We start from the raw sequence: 14,361 nt of genomic DNA, 5'->3' as shown, positions 1-14,361 counted from the left end.
ACAGGCTTTAATTGGCTTCTGGTGAGGACATTCCTTTTGGCTTGATCTCATGGAGCCTCTGCTGTAAAACTGGGAGTTGCATTCACAATACAGCTCTTTCTGCAGCTAGAACCCAGAACTCACCAGGCACCCCATTGCCATAAAATTCTTATCAACTTAATATCCTTCAGACCTACACACATCATATGCTTAAAACAAACTGAAAAGGGTTGCTGGTTTGCCTACTGCCTGCAGTCAAGCCTCAATCTTTTCCAGTTCTTGAAGCAAAATCTCACATCTGCACACTCACTGAAGCCAGATTTGCCTGACACATCAGAGAAAAATTCCATTTTTTCCAAGCTCCATATAGACACAGAGCACATTTTCTTACTGTACTGTTAGCTCGGATTGGCTTGAGAAAGGTTTATTTAAATTCTTTTGGGGAAATTGGAGCCCGTAGACACCGAGTTTGCTATCCGTATACATTCCAAGAGACACGCCAGCCCTCATCGCATCCTGCAAGAAAAGCTCCCATGTGAAAATTAAAGACAGGTTCTGAAAGCTCCCTCTTCCTGAAGCACTGATTTTGCTACACAGTTAATTCTGCAAGATTTGAAACTCTACTCTCTGCTTTAACGTCCTCCTTTTCCTACAGCCTTGAAAATGTCCACTGACAACCATTCGTGATGCACTTTTCCACTACAGATTAAATCCTTTCCCCCGTTTTCTTCCCTCCCATTTTGAGAGAGTTTATTTCCAAACCTGTATTTCGTACACTAAAAAAAACCCTGAAATAATTCCAGATCTTAAGTCTGCTCAATAGAAATATTTATTGATGAAAAAGTTCACTGTAAATGGGTCCACCTATGGAGAACAACAGCAAGCAAATAGCAAACATATAAAATGGGCCATATGACATACGTGCATAATGGGGGGGAAGAAGGAGCTGTATTTGCAAAACAAACATCTGCATTTCCTATAGCACATGTAGGTCCCCATGTTGCCACAGAGAGGGCAGTGAATTATGCATCCTTCTATGGTCAGAACTATGGGGGGGCTACAACCATATGAAAAGGACTGGAAAGACCAAGCGGGTAAGGGAGAAGGAAGGTTTATTACATCAAATGAGATTCAATACTAACACAGCTCACTGCTATAGATCCTGAATCCAATATCCTACATGAGACGGATAATGATATAGTCAGTGGGAGGTCCTTCTAAGAAGGGGAAATCTGCAGTTATATTTTTATACAATTTTTTTTTTATCCCTTTCTATCTTGAGCCTTTGCAGAAGAAATGGGACGTATGTCTCATCTCTGCTTTTATCACACACACAAGAGACCAAAGTAGTCTTTGTACTAGATAGCTACTACTATTTAAAGCACACTGTAACAGCATCATTGGGCTGAGATGTAGCTGGATGGAGGGCACCCTGCACATGGCATGGCAGCATTTTGTTGAGCTTCAGGAGGGCAGCCTACCCACAGCATGGCAGTTTTGAGTTGAGCTGCAGCTGGAAAGCACCCTGAATATGGCATGGCAACATTGAGTTGAGCTGCAGAAGGGAGGGCACACTGCACATGGTATGGCAGCATTAGACTGACCTGCAGCTTGATGGAAGGCACCCTGCACATGGCATAAAAGCCTTGGTTTGAGCTGCATCTGGGTGAAGTTCATGATGTCCATGGCATGGCAACAGTAGGTTGAGCAGCATCTGGAGGGCACCCTGCACATGGCATGGCAGCTTTGGGTTGAGCTGCATGTTGATGGACGGCACCCTGCACATGGCATGGCAGCTTTGGGTTGAGCTGCATGTTGATGGACGGCAACCTGCACATGGCATGACAGCACTGGGTTGAGGTGCAGAAGGCAGGCACCCTGCACACGGCATGGCAGCATTATGACGAGCTGCAGCTGGATGGAGGGTACCCTGCACATGGCATGGCAGCATTGGGTTGAGCTGCAATGGGAGGGCACCCTGCCCATGGCATGGCAGTATTAGGTTGAGTTGCCACTTGAAGGATGGCACCCTACCAATGGCATGGCAGCATTGGATTGAGCTGCATGTGCATGACATCCTGCACTAGTTATGGCAACATTGGGTTGACCTGCATCTGGAGGGCACCCTGAAAATGGCATGGCAGCATTGGGTTGAGCTGCATGTTGATGGAGGTTACCATGCACATGGCATGGCAGCATTGGGTTGAGCTGCATCTGGATGGAGGGCACCCTGCACATGGCATAGCAGCATTGGATTGAGCTGCACCTGGAGGGCACCCTGCCCATCACATGGCAGCATTGGGTTGAGCTTGAGCTGCATCGATGGCACCCTGAACATGGCACGGCAGCTTTAGGAAGAACTGCTGGATGGAGGGCAACTTGCACATGGCATAATAGCCTTGGTTTGAGCTGCATCTGGATGCAGTTCACAATGACCATGGAATCGAAACAGTAGGTTGAGCAGCATCTGGAGAACACCCTGCACATGGCACGGCAGCATTGGGTTGAGGTGCAGAGGTAGGGCACCCTGCACATGGCATGGCATCATTGGGCAGAGCTGCAACTGGAAGGCACCCTGCAAATGGCATAGCAGTATTAGGCTGAGCAGCAGCTGCATGGAGTTCACCCTGCACATGGCATAGTAGCATTGGGCTGAGCTCCAAAGGGAGGTCACCCTGCACATGGCATGGCAGCATTGGGTTGAGCTGCATCTGGAGGTCACCCTGCACATGGCATGGCAGCATTGGGTTGAGCTGCATGTTGATGGAGGGAATCCTACACAAGAAATGGCAGCATTGGGTTGAGCTGCAACTGGAGGGCACAGTGCACATGGCATGGCAGCCTTAGGCTGAGCTGAAGCTGGATGGAGGGCACCCCGCACATGGCATGGCAGCATTGGGATGAGATGCACCTGGGTGTGGCACCCTGCATATGGCAAAGCAGCATTGGGTGGAGCTGCAGCTGGAGGGCACCCTGCACATGGCATGACAGCACTGGGTTGAGCATCAGCTGGATCTATGGCACCCTGAACATGGCATGGCAGCTTTATGAAGAACTGCTGGATGGAGGGCATCCTGCACATGGAATGGCATCACTGGTAAGAGCTGCACCTGGAGGGCACACTGCACATGGCATGGCAGCATTGGGTTGGGCTGAACCTGAATTGAGGGCTACCTGCCCATTGCATGGCAGCATTGGGTTGAGCTGCAGCTGGAGTGCACCCTACACATGGCATGGCAAGCATTGGTTTGAGCTGCATCTCGATGGAGGGCACCCTAGACATGGCATTCCATCATTGGGTTGAGCTGTAGCTGGATGGAGGGCACTCGGCACATGGCATGGCAACATTGGTTAGAACTGCATCTGGATTGAGGGCTCCCTGCCCGTGGCATGGCAGCACTGGATTGAGCTGCAGTTGGATGGAGGGTGCCCTGCACATGGCATGGCAGAATTTGTCTGAGCTGGAAAGGGAGGGCACCCTGCACATGGCATGGCAGCATTTGATTGAGCTGCATCTGGAGGACACCCTGCACATGGCCTGGTAGCATTGGGTTGAGCTGTAGAAGGAGGGAGGGTACCCTGAACGTGGCATGGAAGCATTGGATTGAGCTGCAGCTGGATGGAAGGCACCCTGCACATGACATGGCAGCATTGGGTTGTTCTGCCACTGGAGGGCTCCCTGCACATGGCATGGGAGCATTTGGTTGAGCTGCAGCTGGATGGAGGGCACCCTGTACATGCCATGGCAGTATTGGGTTAATCTGCAGAGGTAGGGCACGCTGCACATGCTATGGCAGCATTGGATTGAGCTTCAAAGGGAGGGCACCCTGCTCTAGTCACGGCAGCATTGTGTTGACCTGTATCTGGAGGGCACCCTTCGCTTGGCATGGCAGCATTGGACTGACCTGCAGCTTGATGGAAGGCACCCTGCACATGGCATAAAAGCCCTGGTTTGAGCTGCATCTGGGTGGAGTTCATAATGTCCATGGCATGGCAACAGTAGGTTGAGCAACATCCGGAGGGCACCCTGCACATGGCATAGCAGCATTGGATTGAGCTGCAGCTTGATGGCACCATACACATGGCACGGCAGCATTGGGTTGAGCTGCAAAGGGCGGGTACCCTGCACACAGCATGGTAGCATTACGCCAAGCTGCAGCTGGATGGAGGGCACCCTGCGCATGGCATGGCAGCATTGGATTGAGCTGCATGTGCATGGCACCCTGCACTATTTATGGCAGCATTGTGTTGACCTGAATCTGGAGGGCACCCTGAACATGGCATGGCAGCATTGGGTTGAGCTGCATCTGGATGACACCCTGAACAAGGCAAGACAGCATTGGGTCGATCTGCATCTGGAGAGCATCCTGCAAATGGCATGGCAGCATTGGACTGACCTGCAGTTTGATGGAAGGCACCTTGCACATGTCATGGCAGCCTTAGTTTGAGCTGCATCTGGATGGAGTTCACAATGTCCATGGCATGACAATATTGGGTTGAGCAGCATCTGGAGGGCACCCAGCATATGGCATGGCAGCATTGGGTTTTGCTGCATCTGGATGGAGATCACCCTGCACATGACATGGCACTATTGGGTTGATCTGCAGCTGGAAGGAGGGCACCATGCCAATGGCATGGCAGCATTGGTTTGAGCTGCAGCTGGAGTGCACCCTACACATGGCATGGCAGCATTGGGTTGACCTGTATCTGGAGGGTACCCTTCACATGACATGGCACATTTTTGTTGAGCTGCAGCTGCAATGCACCTTGCACATGGCATGGCAGCATTGAGTTGAGCTGCATCTGGAGTGTGCCCTACGCATGGTTTGACAGCATTGGACTGAGATGCAGATGGATGGAGGGCATCCTGCACAAGTCATGGCAGCATTGGGTTCAGCTGCATCTGGATGGTACATTGAATATGGTATGGCAGCATTTGTCTGAGCTGCAGACCGAAGTCACCTTGCACAAGTTATGGCTGCATTCGGTCTAGATGCAGCTGAATGGGGGGCACCCTGCACATGGCATGGCAGCATTGGCTGGGCTGTAGAGGGTGGGAACATGGCAAATGGCAAGGCAGCATTGGGTTGATCTGCAGAATGAGGGCACCCTGCACTAGTCATGGCAGCACTGGGCTGAGCTGCAGCTGGATGGAAGGCACCCTGCCCATGGCATGGCAGCATTGTGCTGAGCTGCAGCTGGATGGGTCACATCACTCCCATATATAAGAAAGGGAGCAGGGAGGACCCAAGGAACTACAGGCTGGTGAGTCTCACCTCTGTGCCTGGGAAGATCATGAAACAGATCCTGCTGGACAACATGCATGGATTCACATAAAATTCACATAAAGAATGAGCATATGATCCGAGACAGCCAGCACGGCTTCAGCAGGGGAAGGTCATACTTACCTAATATTGTGGCCTTCTATGAAAGAGTGACAATGTTGGTGGACAAAGGGAAGGTGACTGATGTCAGTTACCTGAGCTGAGCAAGGCCTTTGACATGGTCTCCCACCACATCCTCATCTCCAAATTGGAGGGAAGTGGATTTGATGGGTGGACAACTCCATGGATAAGCAATTGGTTGAAAGGCCGCAGACAGAGGGTGGTGGTCAATGGCTCTATGTCCAGGTGGAGGCCGGTAACGAGCGGTGTCCCTCAAGGGTCTGTCTTGGGACTGGTGCTCTTTAACATCTTTATTAATGACATCGATGAGGGAATGGAGTGCACCCTCAGCAAGTTTGCTGATGACACCAAGCTGAGTGGTGCAGTCGATACGGTGGAAGGAAGGGATGCCATTCAGAGGGACCTTGACAGGCTGGAAAGCTGGGCTCGGGTGAACCTAAAGAGGTTCAACACGGCAAAGTGCAAGGTTTTGCACTTGGGCCGGAAGAACCCCAGGCACCTGTACAGGCTGGGAGGAGTTGTCCTTGAGAGCAGCTCAGCAGAGAAGGACCTGGGGGTCCTGATAGATGAGAAACTTAACATGAGCCAGCAGTGCGCTCTGGCAGCCTGGAAAGCAAATGGGATCCTGGGCTCCATCAGGAGAGGGGTGGTCAGCAGGGATAGGGAGGTGATTGTCCCTCTCTACTCAGCTCTTGTGAGGCCCCATCTGTTGTACTGTGTCAAGGTGTGGAGCCCTCAGTACAAAAAAGACATGGAGATTTTGGAAAGGGTCCAGAGGAGGGACACGAAGATGATCAGGGGGCTGGAGCACCTCCCCTATGAGGACAGGCTGAGGGAGTTGGGTTTGTTCAGCCTGGAGAAGAGAAGGTTGCGGGGTGACCTCACTGCAGCCTTTCAATACCTGAAGGGTAATTGTTTAGTTTGTGGAAGATTGTGGAATTTTAGTTTGTGGAAACTGAAAAATTGTACTGTTTGATACATGGGTTTTGAAGGGAATGGGACAAACTGCTTTGATGGTATAAGGAAGTGTAATTGCTATTGGTATACAGAAAGTATAATTGAGGGTGTGTGGAAGTGTAACTGAAGGTACAAATAGTGAAATCGTGTAGAAAGGAAAAAGAGTTAAAGAGAAAGTGAGTTTATGTGTGCTGGTATGAGAGCAACCCCCTGTATTGTTTCCCCCCCCCTTGCAAGAACTCTTGGAGTGAGAGAGAGCCGGGTACGGAGACTGTTGCTGTAAGCAGCAAAGGGGGGAGGTGGGGAGGAGGGGGCAATGGAAGTGAGAATAGCCTTCATGTGCAGAGATGTAGGAAACCTGAAATCCCAGTGTTAGCACTGGACACCTGGAGAGAAGGAGGTGAAACTGAAATAGGATGTTAGCAGTTTTTGTAATGATGAGAGTTTGGAAAGTGAGAAAGTTTGGGACAGACACAGGCTGGAGGAGTAAGGACTGGCAAGGTATAACAGGGATGTCAGGACTGAAAAGAGGTGAACGATATGAAAACAAAACAAAACTGATTGACACACAGATAGTAAGGGAATTGGTGATAATAACAGCTGTTACTGTTGTGGTGCCAGAATAGGGCCGTAGGACCCAGAGATCCCCTCAGGGAGAGGTGGGGGGAGTGGGGGCTTGAAGTGCCCAGGGAGGGCTCCGCCCCACTGAAAGGAAAGCAGTGTGCAAACTGCAACGGGAAATTGCATCTAGGGAAGCAGGATAAAGAGATTTATTTTCTGGTGGATATGGGTGCTTCTTACTACTCATAGATGGTTTTGTAACAGTAATAGAAGCTACTGCCCAACAAGAAAAGGTTTACGTTTTTTTTTGGATTAATTAAATATAAACTAAGTAGGAATACAGAAATTCTTGTACCTGCCAGGTTGCTCTGGCAAGAAATTTAATAAAACTGGAGCTAAGGGTCCAACAATATTGACTGTTTAAAAACTGTAAGTCTGACATTAGCACAAATGGGGAAAAACAATGTTGTACCCCAGGAGTCACAGCAATATCAAACATGATGCACTTAGGGGTGTGGGCATCAGGGCCAAACATGAAGCCCTGAATAGAAGTTAAAAGCAAGAGACTGCCCAGTCAGGGTAAAGTGGTACCCTATAAGGATACATAACTGTAGAAGGATAGAAGACTTTCTGGAGTTTGGACTCCAATTTTGCAAAAATTTTTGATAGCAAGTGCTGTAGTTTGGTACAACACTTGAAGGCAAGTAATAGAATTGTTGAATGCATACACTCAGTGGTGGCAAATCCATGCACTTTATTAACCCAGTTAAGGAATGAATAGGTGGAGTTTACCTTCTGGATTTGAAGGATGTTTCTTCTGCCTGCTTTCTGTATCACGGCTTTACAAGTCGGTGTGCAGGTTTGGAGGAGCTATCCCCCTTGCACCCGGCGCTGCGCAATGCTGGAATAAACATACCTGCTTTACAACCCATCTCTGGATTATAGAGTTTGATTCCGCAAGTCAGCTAAACATTTGTGGTTGGTTTTTCTTTTCCCTAAACAAAGCAACCTGTTTTCTGCACTTGCTGTGCCTTACGAAAATGCACAGAAATTAGGCAAGCCTGATACTCACCAAACACCACATGTGACGTTTTGTAAAAGGTCAGTTTTGCAGCAGAGAACCACATATAATTATACCAAGTGTGCAACTACTTTTCCCATGCAGCAGCAGGCAGCAATGAGGCTGTTCTCATAATAAAAATACCATTTGAAAAGTAGTGTAATTAAGTGTATATCATGATGTACCCAGTAGCAAGGAGAGCTCTGTTAACAGCTTCTGGAACAAGTAGATCACTCCCATCCCCTGCAATGACTTTGCCTCCAATATTGCATGGCTGATAAATTGCAGTCTTCAGGATATGAAATATTTGCAAGTAATTTGCAAACTGCAGCTAATCAGAACCGTCTTCCATATTGTCACCAACCACTTCAGGCAGCATTGTTCCATTTTGACATATGGCTATGAGGCATTCATGCACGGCATTCACATACATAGGTCAATAAATAGGAGGGAGGGTGATTTCAAGTACTTATGCTTCCATCAGTTTCTTCTGTGCAGTAGCTGCCCATCTCACCTGGTAGGTACGAATGCTGTTTTCTACTCCAGGTCAATAAAAGCCTCCATGTTGACCTCCACATGCAGATTTGTCCAGCTAACACCATGGAGAAAAGCTTCTAAAAGTCAGTTCAAGTTTTTAATGAGATTGCTGAGCATAAAACCACATGATTCCCATGATTTTTCACAGATTGTTTTCTGCAAACCTGGATCTCACAAGCCTACAAGCAAGGAGAAAGCTTATCGGCACAGCAACAAATAGTACGATTGTGGGTTTTTTTAAATACAATCAGTATATTGTTCTATCACCAGCTGCTTTTAAGGCAATTCACTCCCATCAAACTCTCAAATATTCACCCAAGTCAGCTTTCATCCATGTTTTTACCTCCTGAGCAATTGAATCTATAGGAACTATTGGACTTGGAGACAACACAAGGACATACTGCCAGCTGAGAACCTTTCAGCTAATTCATCCAACAGCATCTAAAGGTTCGAAGCTCACTGAGGGGGAGAACAGTATTTGGGATATTAGAATTCCCCCCAAATGTATTGGGTTTATTTTTCTAAGTTTATTAATTTAAAGCTGAATTTGCACAAGTGAGGGAAAGCACCTTTCTTCCACACTGAGGAATTGGCACCATCTTCTCTCCAAAGAAAATTCTTTAAAAAGGCCCAAAAATTAAGTATACATAAATATTAATGTGTATTCATGCTCTTCTCTCTGCCAGAGTTCTGCTAAGTACACCAGTCACGTGAAAAAAGCAAGCCAGGCCATCCTGAACAAGTACAGTTATTACTGCACAATGGGTAAATAGCAATCAGTCCTAGAGATACTGTTCCTATACAGGGGAGGCAAGACAAAAATAAATAAACCCTTAACCACAATAAAATCCAAACCCAGTTTAAGAAAGCTTGTATTTATTTCAGCCTCAATGGAGTCAGTTTGAAACTGTCAGAGAGACACTGTACACCTATATACAAATTTAAGAACACAACGGAGTAACTGTTACTGTTTATTAACAACCAGTTTTAATAATACGATAAAAGTATGTCCTGAGAAAGGGGAACAAACATGCTTCTTCAAGGTTTTTTAGCTGTTCTGGATCTCAGCCGTCGCTTGATGATCAGATGATCACTTTCCTTCTTTTGTTCCTCAGATTCCTGAAGAAAACATTTCAAAAGTTACTCATCTTTTCACACAAGACTGACAAGCTCTTCTTGACCCACGCAAACATATTTCTTCCCCTAAATGGATTTCAGAATGGAATTTGCTTATTATATTTTATTCAGAAAACTATGGGATACCGAGATCATTTTAATGCAGCTTAATCACAAGGAACAAATATGGAGAATGTACAAAATCCTGTTTATCTTAAAAAAGCACACACATCTGAGGAAAGCCTGAAGGCAGCTTTCATTTTGAAATACTTGTTTTCAAAAGAGTATTATAATACTTGTTTTGTGAAACATGAAGCGTTCAGAAAACATTTTTAGCCTCAATCCCTGTAGCTATGACTTGCCCAGAATTTCAGTTCTCGGTTCAGTTCCATGTTCTCAGAACTACAGTGAGAGAAGAAATTGTCTCATCTTCTTCATCCTCTAACAAAAAAAATAACATTTTGGTTTGTGCCCCTATCATTCGTCAAATCATCAAAAAATTCAGAGGGATATTACAGTATGGGCAAATGATCACTTTGCTGAACAGAAAAAGGACTCTAATATAATTAAAAGATGCAGTTCCAACAGAGCAAGAATGTTCTTAGCACAATAGCTGCCGACAGAGTCATGAAACTGGCACATCAGATCCTTTGCAAGTTGGCTTAGACAGGAGATCATAGTTTAAGCATACCTAAAAAGCTGTCTAAGTTGTGCTCTAGAAAAGCATGTAGTAGAATAATCCCACTCCAACACACTGAAATTATCTATGATTCCAAATTAGAAGACATCTCCGTGATTGCTACATCACCTACTTAGTAAACTGTAAGCCAGCCAAACACAGAGATCTTTGAGGACAAACTAAAACAGAACAGCAGGAAGACCAACAAGAATGACTTGGTAGAATAAAGAAATACCTCAGTACTTTCAACCTTCCCCTGCAAATAGATGAAACCTCCAGTCTGTTTGGACTCCTTAGTAGTTTATTTTAAGCCAAGACTACAGTATAATCGCTTACCGAAGAAGCAGGTATATCTAGAGGGCCAGAAACGACAGTGGAATACAGCTTCCTTTTGCATCGTTTTGGCTTGGTCTCTCCTTCTTCGAGACTTTCAGGTTCGTTTGATTTAGGAGAACTTACTGCTGACATCAGCTTCTTGGCTAGAAGAAATTTTTTTTGATACGTGAACCAATCAACTTACTGGTTTTGTGAGTCTTTAAATCACTGAATGCAAAAAAAGCTTCGTAACAAACTTGGTTTATAAATGACACGTAAAATTTAAGTGAAAATACTCAGAAATTGTATTTGTTCATCGAGGTTCTTTATTGCTTCTATAGCTGAAACAGTTTATAGCTTCAGGTACGGCAGCTTAAAGCACGCATTAAAATGGAGTATGAAAGACAATCATGGCTCAGAAGTCGCTGGAAGTCAGAAACTTCAGCAGGAGTTAAACAACAGGCCTAACTTTCGTGCTGACAGAAGCACAAGACAGAACCAACTTTCTCTGTATACTTGTAGGTTTTCACAAATGTAATAATGAATCTCTGAAGAGACGAATAAATGCATTTACTTCATAAATCAAAGGACAACTTAACATGGCAGACAAGTCTAAGAACACATACATTAATAGCCTACAGCAGAAACAAGCCATTCTACAATGTCTAGAAAACATGGAATAAAACTTATTCTACACCAACCTTTAGAGTGTATAATAGAAGGAGAGCTTTGAATAAAATCTCCAACTTTTTGCAGTGTTTCATCCTTCTTTTTAGTCAGTCTTGAAGCATGTACTCGCTTTCTCAGGAAGTAGTCTTTTCCGGATTTCTGTTCAACAGAGATGTGAACATGTGAAACAAGAGCACTGTTTAAACTTCATTTTAGTTCAATGTTATTTTAAGTTGACATTTTGAGCTTTACTACTGACACCTCTGTTCATTATGCTGATGATACCACAACGGCAAGTAATGTAGACAATTTTATACCCTTTAGGGAGTTGTCAAAATCTCAGCTATTTCAAGGCATACGTTTCTTAAAGTTTCTTAATAAGGCAGTAGTTTCTTTAAAAGTAGCTCCCAAGCTGTGGAGTTGTTTCTTACATAAGCTGTTCTAATTACATAAAATAAACAAACATACAAAACAGAAGACAACAGATGGGAAAAATCTACTACTCATACTCTGACCATGCCAAGGATACTGCTATCACATGTGAACATCTGTTTTTAATAACTGCCATGCATATTAATGATATGAACCTTAGTTTAATACAAGGGCTTCACTTACAAAAGCACACGATAATACACTAAAGCTTCTCTTCCCAACTATTCAGTGTGCAATATCCTTCCCTCCAAATCATTACACAGTACAGCCATTACACGCTCTGGGGACAGACTGACTTGCCCTTTGGTTAGCTTATGGAATTTAATAGGAAGAGCTCATAAGCATGTAAGATTCCCATTCAGGTATACAGATAAGGATAAGACACTGCTTCTTTCGTGTGACCACACAATTACAGGAAGTCCCAAGCTAGCTTCAAAACTAGAACAAAAACCAACCATTTTCTCGTCACTTGCAGAGGGTGAATTAAAAGCCATGACAGATTTTGTATTTTTCGTGTTCTCACTTTTCACAAAATCCTGGGAAAATAAGACAAGTTTCAGCCATGATTCTTTTGGAAAGAACAATTGATACACAAAAGTGAACACTTTAAACATTTTTGCTAATACAGACATTCAAGCAATGACACTGTACTTAAGCTGAAGGCTATCATGTACCTGCTCATGGTCAAATGGCAGCAAATTCACAGCTAAGTGACAGGGAAATGTCAGTATGCATTTCTCCAGCAGCACTTACTGTCCACAATCCACCCAATCCTGTTTTTCTCAACAGGAACAACAAAGTCAGAACTGAGATCACCTGGACTCCTCCTTCTCTATGGCAGGAATTCAGCTAGCATATCAAAAATGAGTTCAGATGCTGGTTGAACACATGGAAGACAGGCTGCTGGGGACATCAGAAAATGGTAGATGGCTGCTTCTACTGCTGCTAGTAACTAGCAAACTCCAGTGTCCCAAACACAGACTAGCAGCTTTTACTACTTACACTGTTCCGACCCCCTGAGGGGAGTCTTCTTCCTCTCAAAAAGTTACCAAAGATTGTAGAAAGACAAAAAGTAGTCAGAGCCACTTTATCAGGCTCTGCTAAGAATCTGAATGGAGTATCACCACCCACTGTATTTCCAAGAATTAAGCTGGTTAATAAATACTTTGTTTTTAAAATATATGTAACTGCCATTTTATGAAAGTTAGCAATTAAAAACTTATATAGGAATGATTAACATCATCTGCTAACAAAACAATATCCAGCAATCCTGCAGAGGAAGAAAATAAGTTCAATTTGCTGTGCCCGTTTCAGTGGCTCCATGAATTTTTTCCAAGTAACTTATCTAATCATGAGCCACTTCATAAGCATTAACATGAGGAGAGTTTTCAACAGCACCTGACAAAAATTCATCACACAATTGTTTCAACAGCTTTTATTCCTATCAAAGGCTATAAAAACAGGTGATCTGATCACCTTGAAAGGGATAAATAAATTAAAACTTGGGAATTGTTTAGAGAACATGAGATCTTTTCCTACTCATTCCTTATCAAAAGCAATACAATCACAACATTTTCAGATCTGAAATTTCATACTAACCTCAGATTCATTTAATGAAGTGAGGCTCCTAGTACATGGACGTGACAAATAATTGTCTTCAGCTTTGCATCTTAATGGAATACTTTCTCCAGTTTTAGTTTTGCTTTGTTGTTTCCTAGGCTGTAAATATTTAAAATGAGTAAAGATTAGGCTATGCATTAGACTTCCAAAATATCTCGAGTTTTCTAAAGTTACAGTGTAAAACCTCAAGCTCAGACGCCACATGAACACGTAAGCTGAAACACAGCACAAGTGTGGGAAGGTAGTAACATCTATTCATTGTGTGATCTTCAGATACACCCTACTGGGTCTCACTAACAGTCTCAGGCAGTATTCTGCCTCCAAAAGAGAGAAAGCGAGACATTATTTAGGGACAAAATCTGTAACGCTGGTCGTTTTGTCATCCATTCCCCCCATACTCTGCACGCTCACAGCTGCTATGTTAGAACACCAAAGGCTAAACCTCTGCCTAATCTTCAGCATCCACATACGAATACATGGAAAACTGCATGGAAAAGTTCCATAATGTACACAGAGAGATGGTGTTCTAGTAAATAAAATATTTTTGAGAAGATGAGAGCTCATGTTTGAGTGGAAGACAAAAAGAACCAACAAGTACTCATCACTGAATATGTAGTTAAAGGACTATATGCTAAGAAAAATGATTCCAGCTCCAGTATCTCCTAGGAAAACAGAAGAACAAAAAGGGGTTAACAAGATGTTAAGTACTGACTTTCTATAAATATAACCATACCTTTTCATTTACAGAGTCATTCCTTCTACTTTGTCTTTCTTCAAGTAAAGGTATTTCTGGCAAACACTGAGGGCTACTGTGGTTAATGCGTTGTTTTAATTCCTTTATAAAGTCATCTTTGTCAGCCAGTTCTTTTCTTAACTCTTCTATCACAGTTGCATTATCCTAATAAACAGTAAAAACTGCTGAGTTGTGGGATTGGCAAAAGGAATTAACACACACAAGCAGTATTGCAATTACTTAGTAGCATCAGTTTTAGAATTGCAGGCTAGAACACTTAACTATTCAAGAACAGTAA

At 44.3% G+C, this 14,361-nt stretch overlaps 1 protein-coding gene across 1 annotated transcript; it reads right to left on the bottom strand.

Moving 5' to 3' along the window:
* Positions 1 to 9,358: 9,358 nt before the first annotated feature.
* Positions 9,359 to 12,377, bottom strand: LOC146754895 (kinesin-like protein KIF20B). Its single transcript, XM_085526640.1, has 4 exons — positions 12,166 to 12,377; positions 11,311 to 11,437; positions 10,631 to 10,773; positions 9,359 to 9,618 (listed from the first exon to the last, which is right to left on the bottom strand). The coding sequence occupies exons 1-4, from the start codon at positions 12,340 to 12,342 to the stop codon at positions 9,538 to 9,540; spliced, it is 528 nt and encodes a 175-aa protein (XP_085382766.1). The 5' UTR covers positions 12,343 to 12,377; the 3' UTR covers positions 9,359 to 9,537.
* Positions 12,378 to 14,361: the final 1,984 nt, after the last annotated feature.

Source organism: Coturnix japonica, chromosome 37 (assembly GCF_054131305.1).
Source record: "Coturnix japonica strain WE chromosome 37, WE-NBRP24, whole genome shotgun sequence".
Lineage (NCBI taxonomy): Eukaryota > Metazoa > Chordata > Aves > Galliformes > Phasianidae > Coturnix > Coturnix japonica.
Note: the sequence above shows the minus strand (reverse complement) of the source record. Positions and strands in the feature narration are given on the sequence as shown.